General features: G+C 57.6%; 1 protein-coding gene across 1 annotated transcript in view; it reads left to right on the top strand.

The window, feature by feature from the left end:
* LOC135248550 (protein TANC2-like) overlaps positions 1-12,399 on the top strand; it is a 124,576-nt gene that overhangs the window by 28,062 nt on the left and 84,115 nt on the right. Inside the window, exon 3 of the mRNA XM_064323328.1 lies at positions 2,069-2,251. Coding sequence (XP_064179398.1) covers positions 2,069-2,251 — 183 coding nt within the window. The remainder of the gene's footprint in view (positions 1-2,068; positions 2,252-12,399) is intronic.

The raw sequence follows: 12,399 nt of genomic DNA, 5'->3' as shown, positions 1-12,399 counted from the left end.
TTTTGGTCCACCACCCCCCCCGCCACCCTTTGTTCCAACAGCTCTAAGTTGCAGAGGAAGTAGGTTCATCTAAGGGTCACAAGTGGGTTCATCTGAGGGTCACTTTTAATTGGTGTCTCTCTACCACATAATATAGCCCTGAATTTTCAGCAGGACTTCTGAAAACCGGCAGACCTTGAGCTGGAAAGTTGTGGTTTAGGTTCCGCTGTTAAGCACTGAGGTGGCGAAGTATAATGTAGCGCGAGCTGTGACGCTAAGCTAACGGAGGGTCCTGCTAACGGATGCGTTTCGCCGGGTTTTAGAGCAGCTTCGTTCACGTGCGAAGATGTACCCGCAGGTCCGAGTGACAGCTTAACCAGCTCTGAGTGACAGCTTAACCAGCTCTGAGTGACAGCTTAACCAGCTCTGAGTGACAGCTTAACCAGCTCTGAGTGACAGCTTAACCAGCTCTGAGTGACAGCTTAACCAGCTCTGAGTGACAGCTTAACTAGCTCTGAGTGACAGCTTAACCAGCTCTGAGTGACAGCTTAACCAGCTCTGAGTGACAGCTTAACCAGCTCTGAGTGACAGCTTAGCCAGCTCTGAGTGACAGCTTAACCGGCTCTGAGTGACAGCTTAACCATCTCTGAGTGACAGCTTAACTAGCTCTGAGTGACAGCTTAGCCAGCTCTGAGTGACAGCTTAACCAGCTCTGAGTGACAGCTCTGAGTGACAGCTTAACCAGCTCTGAGTGACAGCTTAACCAGCTCTGAGTGACAGCTTAACCAGCTCTGAGTGACAGCTTAACCAGCTCTGAGTGACAGCTTACTAGCTCTGAGTGACATCTTAACCAGCTCTGAGTGACAGCTTACCTAGCTCTGAATGACAGCTTAACCAGCTCTGAGTGACAGCTTATCCAGCTCTGAGTGACAGCTTATCCAGCTCTGAGTAACAGCCTAACCAGCTCTGAGTGACAGCTTAACCAGCTCTGAGTGACAGCTTAACCAGCTCTGAGTGACAGCTTAACTAGCTCTGAGTGACAGCTTAACCAGCTCTGAGTGACAGCTTAACCAGCTCTGAGTGACTGCTTAACTAGCTCTGAGTGACAGCTTAACCAGCTCTGAGTGACAGCTTAACCAGCTCTGAGTGACAGCTTAGCCAGCTCTGAGTGACAGCTTAGCCAGCTCTGAGCGACAGCTTAACCAGCTCTGAGTGACAGCTTAACCAGCTCTGAGTGACTGCTTAACTAGCTCTGAGCGACAGCTTAACCAGCTCTGAGCGACAGCTTAACCAGCTCTGAGCGACAGCTTAACTAGCTTTGAGCGACAGCTTAACTAGCTCTGAGCGACAGCTTAACTAGCTCTGAGTGACAGCTTAACCAGCTCTGAGTGACAGCTTAACTAGCTTTGAGCGACAGCTTAACCAGCTCTGAGTGACAGCTTAACTAGCTCTGAGTGACAGCTTAACTAGCTCTGAGTGACAGCTTAACCAGCTCCGAGTGACAGCTTAACCGCTCTGAGTGACAGCTTAACCAGCTCTGAGTGACAGTTTAAGGGCGATGTGAAGCTAACGGCCGATGTGCACTAACCGGCCGCAGGTGGCAGCTACCAGCTTGAGGACAGCTTACCAGCTTGAGGAAGCTAACCAGCTCCGGTGACAGCTAACCAGCTCTGAGTGACAGCAACCAGCCCCGAGTGACAGCTGTAACTAGCTCGGGTGACAGCTTAACCAGCTCCGATGTACAGCTTAACCGGCGCATGAGGACAGCTTAGCCAGCTGAGACAGCTAACCAGCTATGAGTGCACTAACCAGCTCCGAGTGACAGCTTAACCAGCTCCGAGTGACAGCTTAACCAGCTCTGAGTGACAGCTTAACCAGCTCTGAGTGACAGCTTAACCGGCTCTGAGTGACAGCTTAACCAGCTCCGAGTGACAGCTTAACCGGCTCCGAGTGACAGCTTAACCAGCTCTGAGTGACAGCTTAACCAGCTCTGAGTGACAGCTTAACCAGCTCTGAGTGACAGCTTAACTAGCTCTGAGTGACAGCTAAAGCGGATGTGAAACGCGCAGTGTGTCCTCCTGTCCTGCAGGTGGCAGCTCCACAGACAGCGACTGCGCCTTTGAAGGAGACTACGCCGCGCCCCCGCTGCCAGTGACCGAAGGCATGCAGCACATCCGCATCATGGAAGGCGTGTCCCGCTCGCTGCCCTCCTCCCCGCTGCTCACGCACCAGACCGTCAGCATGAGGCTGCAGCCAATGAAGAAGCTCACAGGTATGAGTCCCGCCCACCTCTAGCCCCTCCCCGACCCCACCCCCCCCCCTGAGGGAACTCGCACCACGGTGGCTTCAAGACGCCCCCCTTCAGCAACCGGTGGGAACGGATTCCGAACGGAAAGAACCCATTGATGTCAGGAAGTGGGTCGCCTCTTCCTGGAATTCAATTAGACACGGCCTGAGGGAATCTGGAATTATTGTGATAATTGGCTTGTTGATGAGTCGATATGGCGGGAAGCGCTCGGGTGGAAGTCGCGAACTGAGCCGAGGCGGATCTGGCGCTGCCAGCCAGTCGGCGGCTCCGCTAATGGTGCTCTCTGTCTAATGGCTGTTACGACATCTGGCGATTCGGTCTCGCCGGGGACCCTCGCCCCGCTGTGAATCGCCGCACGAACGGGACAAGCTAGCCCTTCTGCTAACCGTTTCCGCTGGCCGTCGCAAGACTGTGGAGCACAGTAGCAAACAGAGCTTTATTCACATGAAGAATGTAAAAAAAATAATGAAAAGAAGCACTGCGGTACACTGTCTGGAACATTCGTACATTACCACTAATTACGTCTAACCACAGTTATCTCAGTTCTTCCGAGAATGTGGAATCCGAGCGTGCATTAGAGGGGAAATTGTGGACACGGTTTCTGATGTTTGTCTCGTGGCATTTTGAAAAAGCAGTGGTGTGGATGTAAATGCGCGGAGACAAAGTGATAATATCTTTTGCACTGTGTGAAGGTGTGATACAGTACCATACTGCTTACGGCTTTTTTTGTGTGCAGTCTCAGCTGTTACCACTAGGGTGCGCCAGCGTCTTGTTTTCGTTGCTTCTTTAACCCTTTCCTCGCTCTCGTCGCCGAGGCTGGGGAGAACGTTTATGTAACGCTGCTTCGGTGGTCTGAACGCTGTCACCCGCGCCTGGCGGAAGCCCCGTCAGTCGCCCTCGCCCTCGCCTGTTTGTGCGCGCGCTCGGAGAGGCGGCCTCGTTTCCTCGAATTCTGTGAATCGAAATTCGCAGAAAGCCGATGTTATCCGGGAAAGCCGCCCTTTCCCTCACGCGGACTGCGCGGCGTTCCCCGCGCGTTCAGGCGTCCGGCGCGCTGAACACCGTCCCGCGAGAGTTTTAAGCGGCTTGTCCCGGTGCGTCGGGGGCGTGCGTGAGGGGTGAGTCGGGCGGGTCCAGCATGGCGCTCTGGTCGCGGTGCGTCGGGGGCGTGCGTGAGGGGTGAGTCGGGCGGGTCCAGCATGGCGCTCTGGTCGCGGTGCGTCGGGGGCGTGCGTGAGGGGTGAGTCGGGCGGGTCCAGCATGGCGCTCTGGTCGCGGTGCGTCGGGGGCGTGCGTGAGGGGTGAGTCGGGCGGGTCCAGCATGGCGCTCTGGTCGCGGCTCACAGATGGAATGAGGTGGCTGCCATTTTCTGACCATTCCTCTCATTCATCCTTTCTTTTTCTCCGTCTGCTTCTCCTCCTCTCACTTCTCTCCTGACCTCATGTGAACTGAAGGAGCCGCCTCTCTCCTCTCCACCAACCCTCTTACCTCTCCACCCACCCTCTCTCCTCTCCACCAACCCTCTCTCCTCTCCACCCACCCTCTCTCCTCTCCACCAACCCTCTTACCTCTCCACCCACCCTCTCTCCTCTCCACCAACCCTCTCTCCTCTCCACCAACCCTCTTACCTCTCCACCCACCCTCTCTCCTCTTCACCAACCCTCTCTCCTCTTCACCAACCCTCTCTCCTCTTCACCAACCCTCTCTCCTCTCCACCAACCCTCTCTCCTCTCCACCAACCCTCTTACCTCTCCACCCACCCTCTCTCCTCTCCACCAACCCTCTCTCCTCTCCACCAACCCTCTTACCTCTCCACCCACCCTCTCTCCTCTTCACCAACCCTCTCTCCTCTCCACCAACCCTCTCTCCTCTCCACCAACCCTCTCACCTCTCCACCCACCCTCTCTCCTCTCCACCAACCCTCTCTCCTCACCACCACCCCTCTCTCCTCTCCACCCACAAGCTCACCTCTTCACCCACCCTCTCTCCTCTCCACCCACTCTCTCTTCTCTCCACCAACCCTCTCTCCTCACCACCACCCCTCTCTCCTCTCCACCCACTAGCTCACCTCTTCACCCACCCTCTCTCCTCTCCACCAACCCTCTCTCCTCTCCACCCACCAGCTCACCTCTTCACCCACCCTCTCTCCTCTCCCCCTCCGTCGCCGTGACGATGGGCCCCTGGAAGGGAAGGGGAAAGGGCGGGTCTTATCTGGCTCCTCGGATCTCGGAAATGAAAACAGTGTGAGAGCGCTGACCTTTTCAGGAAATCAGCGAGCTTCTCATTTAATCTCCCTGTCGGGGGGGAGGGTCCCAGGGGTGTCCCAGCTGCTCCCAAGCAGCCCGTGAAATGGCTTTCTGAGCGGGCGCCATTCCGGATCTGTCGGCTCAAGGTGTGGGATTCACCACTGTTCTCGGTTTCCTTTTTTACCCAGGGGATCAAAGCCGCCTTGTTTCCATTGGCACACAAAGGCAACGCTCGTTATCTCATTTAAATAATTAGCTTTGTTAACTTTAGCTGAGCCCTGAAGTGGGTCTGGGCTTTCTGTAGCCTTGTACCTGTCCTCAAAGGGAGAGTTGGTGTTTTTGTCTTCCTCTTGAGAAAAGAAAATGGAGGGAAAAACACACACACCATAGCACTCAGAGATTCTAATGTTTACCACCTATAAAGAGCCTGCCTTTTCGGTTTCTCTGTTGTCGCGGTCAGAGCAGACTGAATTTTCTCATTTCTTGCATTGGTTTGAGGTTGGCTTCTAGTAGCAAGAGACTTTGTTGTGACGCGTGTCCTTCAGGAAATCAAGGAGTCGTTTCGTTATAAAAATTCGCACACAGCAGGCGGGCGGCAAGGTAAAGAAACACGAACGCCGCTGCCGGTGCGAAGCTTTTGGAAACGGCGGCATGGTTAGCACGTTAGCACGTTAGCTAGCGAGCGCATGCCTCAGAACCTTTCCTTTTGAGGTTACCGGAGAGATAACGGTCGCTGTGGCGGTGAGAGCGTCTGTTCCACAGAGGTGCGCCATTGTGTCCATCGTCCTTCTAATTCTGCGCTCTGACATTTGTGCAACGGGGCTAAATGGCGTTCATTTTTCGCTAGAATGCCAGAGGTCGCTCGCTGCTCCCCGAGTCCGTCCGTGGAACGCGGCCTCCCTGATGATAAGGGGCTGGCGAGCGCTGACGTGGGCACGTATTTCGCGAGGGTTTTCTGGGTTTTCATATTTCAATATGGTTTTTTTTTACATGATGCGTATTCCAACTCCGCTGGACTCAGGAGCTCAGTTTTCTGCCTGAAACATCGGGGGCTCGGAGTCTGCGTAGCTGACGCACGCGGAGCTGCCGGGTCGCCGGATCAGAACGGGTCGCCGCCGCGGCCGCAGCGGAGAGCAAATCATTTCCCCGGCGTCCGTCAGCCGGCTCCGCGGGGCCGGTTTTTTTTCAGTGCTGAGACGCTGAGAGCCGGACCGACGCGGCGCGGGCCGGTCCGCGCCGGGGAAAGGCCTTCGGGTCCTCGCGCCGCGCGGTTAGATCTGGCTGGAGCGGACGGACACCGCCGCGGACCGGAAACGAGGAGAGAGAGATTGAGGGCTCGGCAGCGGCGGCGTGAGCGGGCCGTGCACGTCGCGTATCAGTGAACGGAGGCGGGTGGGCCTGCTGACGAGCTCGTCTTCCCCCCGGGCTGAAGCGCCTCTCGGTTCTGAGGTTGGTTCTGCCACTCGGATGGGGAGGGGAGGGGAGGGATGAGATTAGCCTCTCCCTGGGGACACTGTGCTTCAGGAGCTTCCTCTCTCTCTCTCTCTCACACCTCGGCGGCTGTTAGGCGCCGCGGCGATGGCTTTTAAACGAAGCTGCCGCTTCCTGTAGAGCCTGGCTTTACCGCAGGGAGTCCGCGGGCCCCCGGGGGCCCTCGTGAGTACTGCAGGGGGTCCCTGACCAGATTTGTTACGCAGTGACTATAAATAGATAACGGAAAGTATTTCCAAAATGAGAAGCCTTTTAAACTTATGATGGGGGGACCCCTGCATGCCTTACGGTCTGGGTGGGGGGGGGTCCCTGTTTCTGAAAAAAAAGGTTGAAACCCCCTGTTCCAGAGAGCGAGATGTGCGGAGAGAGGGGAAAGGTCTCTGAAAAGCAGACGCTGCAGCAGTAGGGTCTGAGGTCTAAAGGTAACGAAAGGGCTGGTTGGCCGGGGGTGGGGGGCGGGCGATGGGCTCGCCGTACATCCGTCACAGAGCCAATGACCTACCGCTCTCAGCTAGCTGCGCCCCTCCCACTGCTTCCCATTTATGGATTTTGCTCACTCAGAGCGATTCTCATAAACAGCAAGTGTCCCTTTAATAACTCGGCTCTTTATTTTTTTTTTCCTCCTTTTTTTTTCGAACCCACCCTCCACTCTCCTCCCTCCCTCCCTCCCTCCTCTGCGGTCGCCATGACAACAGCAGCACTGCACCATTCATCCGCTCCAGACCCGTGCTCCGACTGGCAGACGCTCGTTCCGTGGAGCCTCTCTCTCTCTCTCGCTCTCTCTCTCTCTCACACACACACACACACACACACACACACACGCTCGCGCGCGCACGCACACACGCTTGCCCGGGGACGGACGCAGGAGAAGAGAAGAGGGGCGAAAGAGCTTCAGCCTTCCGCCCCCCCTCCCCACCCACCGACCCACCCAGCGGGAACCTTTATCCTCCTCTTCCTCGGCGGCTGGGAAGAGGCAGAAAGCGGACCGGTCGGCGGGGGGAGTCGTCCCCCGGGCGTCCCTCTCTCCCCCCCGGCCGCTCGCTGACTGCTGCCGCTGCCGCCGCCCGGGCGCCCTACTCCTCCTCCTCCCTCTCCCTCTTCCTCTCCCTCTCCGCCTCGGTGTAGCCGAACGCGGCAGACGCGCGGGCGCCGGGCTCTTCTCCTCCGCTCTGCTCCGCCCGGGCGCGCTCGGTGGAGTCTCCTCTCTCTTTCGCTGCCTCTCCGGGGTTTTTTTTTTCTTTAAAACCTCTTTTTCCGTTTCGCGTGCCGCGTGCCGGCTCGGGTCCGTCCGTGCATCCGTCCGTGGGTCCGATGAGCTGGTCGGCGCCGGGAGGAGAGCACGGGCTGCTGCTGTCGCTGGACGGCGACGGGGGAGAGCTGGCGCCCTACTCCGGCCTGGCGGGATGCGGGACCTGGTTTGAGAACGGTGAGCTCGCCCCCCCCCCCCCCCCTTTTCCTCCCCCTCCGCCCTCCCCCTCTGTCCCCTTTGCCCTACCCGCCATCTGCTCTGCCAGCACTCTCTGTGCCCCTCAGCTGGGGGCTCGGAGCGGCAGGGGGGTGGGGGTTTTGGTGGGGTGGTGGGGGGTGGGGGGGGGGGGGTACGGGTCCTTACACACTGGCGTTAGAGCGGCGGTGGTTTCCTGGGCGGTTTGGCGGTTTGTCTGTGTGGGCTGCAGAGTCTCTGTCTCTGCTCTCTGTGTGGTGCGCTGAGCGTCCAGGGCTCAGGCCTGGCTCACCCAGCGCGCGTCAGCAGAGCGACGGGCTTTTAGGGAGCGAGCGCGAGGGCCAGAGTGGCGAAGGCGAGGGCCAGGGTGGCGAAGGCGAGGGCCAGGGTGGCGAAGGCGAGGGCCAGGGTGGCGAAGGCGAGGGCCAGGGTGGCGAAGGCGAGGGCCAGAGTGGCGAAGGCGAGGGCCAGGGTGGCGAAGGCGAGAGCGAGTGCGCGCAGCTTTCTGTTCGCAGGGTGGGCGTAACCTTCACCCCCTAACCCCCGCCCCTCGCCTCCCCTACCGCCGTCCCGCCTCCGGCTGGATTTGCATACGTAACCGCGGAGACTGGTCCTCCGGCGAGGCGCCTCGTCTCAGTGGTGGGTCTTGGGCCGAGGGGGCCGGCGTCCGCAGCATGGCGTCGCAGCCCCTCCGTTTGTCGCTCTCACGCCGCGTCGGCGTTGGCGGAAACGAAGCGCCGCTCTCCGGCGTGCCGCGGCGGGGTGGCGGCATGTCGCGTACCCGCTGTCAATCAACGCCAGGGGTGACTGGCGGCGAACGCGCTACTCCAGATCCCGGCCCGACGCTTGCCTTTTTCTTTTTTTTTTTACGGGACGCGGTTAGCCAGCTGACCCTGGGGGGCTCACGCCGTGGCGACCGGCGGGGATCGCCGCGACGACGACGACGACGACGCGCGCCCCGCTTCCCTGCGGGGCCCCTCCTTGTTTCGGGCACCGGGCCCCTCTGTGGGCTACCGAATCGAACGGAAGTGAAATCGGCTAATGACATAACCGCCCCGGATAAATTGCTGCTTGTCTCGTGTTCTGCCCGACAATTAGGGCTGCATTCGTACAAATTGGATTGTACCGTTAAACGCGTTTCATTAGCGTTAATCAAAGAGGCAAACGGTTTCTGCTTGAAGCGCGAGCATCACGTCTGTGTGTTTTCATTAAACTGGCTGATTGTGAAATGTGAATTATGTCCCGCCGCTGAAGACGCTGTCAGACGGCGAATCAGACATTTGGGAGGACCGTTTGGAGAGCCAGACGTCGGTTGAGGTGAAGCGGTAGCCTGTCGATAAACCCGTTGATCTGTCTCTGCAAATAAACCAATTTTGTAGCATTTCTGCTGCGTTCCATTCTACCGCTACTTTACACCAGGCTAGCCAGTGGAGGATGGGCTCCCCCCTCTATATTCGGGTTCCTCTCGAGGTTCTTCCGAATCATTTTTTCTCGCGACTTTACCTTGTACCTGCTATTTTGGGGGGTTCAGGCCTGGTGTTTGCTCTGTTTGCTCTGTTTGCTCTTTCTGCTCTGTTTCTTGGCTTGCTGGTCTGTAGCATCTGGCTTAGCGTCTTTGTGACAGTTCTCTGTAAAAAAGCGCCATGCAAATGGAATTGAATTGCGTGGAATCGATCACGGTTTAAGACATTGTATTCAGTGACCGCTTGAGGAAGACAGGCTGGACTGCGGGGATGTTGTGCGTCTGCCCCCGGGGTGAAAGGGTCTTTGGTGAACGGTCGGGGGGGTTCGGGGGGGGGACCGCCGAGCCTCGCGCGGTTTGCCTCCCTGTGTCGCTCCGCGTACGCTTCCGCGCGTCCCGCTCCTCATCCGTCGCAACCGCGCCATCGTTTCTCTCACCGGCCTTTTAGGCAGGCTGCTGGGCTGCAGGCGCTGTTCCGGTCCGTGTGGACGGACCCCGCGGTCTGATATTGAGCGTCCTGCCATTTCCACTTTTATTTTACTCACAGCGTATGAAAAAAATATAGCTTCAGTATATTTCTGAATAAAGGGATGTGGGGCAGTAAAAAGAAAACAGCGGTAAATATTCCTGCTGGATAATGGAGAATGCTGTCAAGCTACAGAGCCCGTGCCGTTGCCAGCAACCACTCCTTCCCCCTCAAGTAGCTGTATCGTGTGAGTTCTATGGTACAGTTTTTTTTCTGCTGCAGCAACCAGGATCATCGAAACGTGGAAACAAAAGCGACGTGAAAATCGAACGCGACAATGCGTTTGGCCGGTTCGGTTCCCGGGTCTAATGATACCTCAATTCCGTTTTGGCGACATTGAGCGTTTGTGCCGGGAAGCGGCTCCCTGCGTCGGACACGTGCGACTGATGAAGGCTGAGAGAGAGAGCGGCCTGGAGGAGGAGGAGGGAGGGAGGGAGGGAGGAGGGGAGGGGTGGAGAGTTTGAATCGGGTAAGTACACGTTTAATAAATCTAACTGCGGGGCCACTCGACGCGTCTCTCCCAGCCAATCAAACGAACTCATCAAGCAAATGGAATAAAAAGGGAAGTCTGAGAAGAAAAAAAACAGCTGGGAAGCGTAGCGCTTTCTCATCATTTTTTTTTGCTCGCGGATGAATTTTGATTTGACGCTGCATTCCTTCATTGCAGCGCAAACCTCGTCTCAGTTTTACTTGCTGTGGCAGTTTAAGCGATACGATGCTTTTATTGCTCATTTAAAACTATCCGAGGCAACTCATTAGCATGCGTATAATATAATAAACAAGTTATGGATATAATTCCGTGTTTGCGCTTGTCTCGTTCTGAAGCTTGATCCCTAATTGTAAAAGCAGTTTAAAAAAGTTGTGAACGGCGGCTGTGCGCTTGTTTGTTGAAGTTTGGATCTGTGGAGTTGCGGAGTGTTTTCCTCTGCGTCGTGAGTGTTCTCACCCCCGCTGTGGCAGACCCGACCCCCCCCCACCCCCCCACCCCCCCACCCCCCCGCCTGAGCCTGGCAGGTGTGTCGCTGGAGCATCTGTTCCTGCAGGAGCTCTCAGAACGCCAGAACAGGGCTTCATTCACCTTTCCACAGCACACACCGCGCTTCAGTCTTCTGCCCCCTCTTCCTGTGGCCCGGTCTGTGCGCGCACTTCCACCCCGCGGTGCGTTCACCTCCAGCTTTTTTCATCTCGTGGTCTGGAAGCGCTTCACAGCGACGAGGGGAAATTCACTGCGGGTTCCCCTGGGTGCGTGAGCTCTGTGTGAATGCGCAGTGCACCACTAATGGCCCACAGTTTTCTGACGAGGGAAACAAAAATTCAGTTAGGGTATTGCCAGCCCCGGAGTTTTTCTTGCATCAAAGAAGTTTGAGAACTTTCTGGAAGGTTTGTATTGGGGAGTTGGTGAGTAGGATATACGGTTTCCCTCATTCATGAAATGACATTCCCCTCAGTAAGATGACCTGTGACCCCCGGGCCAGGTGTACTGGTCCAGGTGAACGGGGCGATGAGTGATGCATCTCTTGCACCGTGCCCCTGCTGGGTCTGGGATAACCAGGGCAGATGGGACTGGGGTATCTAAGGCACCTGGGTCTGGGGTATGTAGAGCTGGTGGGTCTGGGGTAACTAGGGCAGCTGGGTCTGGGGTAACTAGGGCACCTGGGTCTGGGGTAACTAGGGCAGCTGAGTCTGGGGTAACTAGGGCAGGTGGATCTGGGGTATCTAGGGCAGCTGGGTCTGGGGTATCTAAGGCACCTGGGTCTGGGGTATCTGAGGCACCTGGGTCTGGGGTAACTAGGGCAGCTGGGTCTGGGGTAACTAGGGCAGCTGGGTTTGGGGTAACTAGTTCAGCTGGGTCTGGGCTTTCTAGGGCAGCTGGGTCTGGGGTAACTAGGGCACCTGGGTCTGGGGTAACTAGGGCAGCTGAGTCTGGGGTAACTAGGGCAGGTGGATCTGGGGTATCTAGGGCAGCTGGGTCTGGGGTATCTAAGGCACCTGGGTCTGGGGTATCTGAGGCACCTGGGTCTGGGGTAACTAGGGCAGCTGGGTCTGGGGTAACTAGGGCAGCTGGGTTTGGGGTAACTAGAGCAGCTGGGTCTGGGGTTTCTAGGGCAGCTGGGTCTGGGGTAACTAGGGCACCTGGGTCTGGGGTAACTAGAGCAGCTGGGTCTGGGCTTTCTAGGGCAGCTGGGTCTGGGGTAACTAGGGCAGCTGGGTCTGGGGTTTCTAGGGCAGCTGGGCCTGGGGTAACTAGGGCAGCTGGGTCTGGGGTTTCTTGGGCAGCTGGTCCTGGGGTAACTAGGGCAGCTGGGCCTGGGGTAACTAGGGCAGCTGGGTCTGGGGTAACTAGGGCAGCTGGGTCTGGGGTTTCTTGGGCAGCTGGTCCTGGGGTAACTAGGGCAGCTGGGCCTGGGGTAACTAGGGCAGCTGGGTCTGGGGTAACTAGGGCAGCTGGGTCTGGGGTTTCTAGGGCAGCTGGGTCGGGCGTAACCGCAGCAGCTGCAGTCCGGATTAAAACCTTGGATCTAATCACAGATCTGTAATGGAGGAGCTGCTGACAGGGCTGGGAAGCGGAGCCTCCTTCTCTGCAGCTCATCGCCTTCCCCTGTGCCGTGATGTCATCAAACCCCACCGCCAGGCCTACGCCTGTGTCCCCAGCTCACTGTCAGAGGAAGCGCTGATACGTGCGTCTGTGATTCATGTTGATGATGTTATTAATATTTCCCGCGTGCGTGCGCCTGGCCTTCCTCCGCGGGGGGGCGCTGCAGGGATCTCTCAACCTTACAGCGAGCGGCACGAACAACTACGGGAAAGCAGGTGGGGCAGCGTGGGGGGTGGGGACATGCCATTGGCTCCCGTCGACGTCCAATCGAAGGCCAGAGCGGCGGCGGGCGCGCCTGCTTGCTGCCCTTCGCCGGCGGTAGCGGGAGTCGGGTGCTGCGCCGCTC

This window comes from Anguilla rostrata, chromosome 2 (assembly GCF_018555375.3).
Source record: "Anguilla rostrata isolate EN2019 chromosome 2, ASM1855537v3, whole genome shotgun sequence".
Lineage (NCBI taxonomy): Eukaryota > Metazoa > Chordata > Actinopteri > Anguilliformes > Anguillidae > Anguilla > Anguilla rostrata.
The sequence above is the reverse complement of the archived record's forward strand: the minus strand, read 5'-3'. Positions and strand labels throughout refer to the sequence as shown.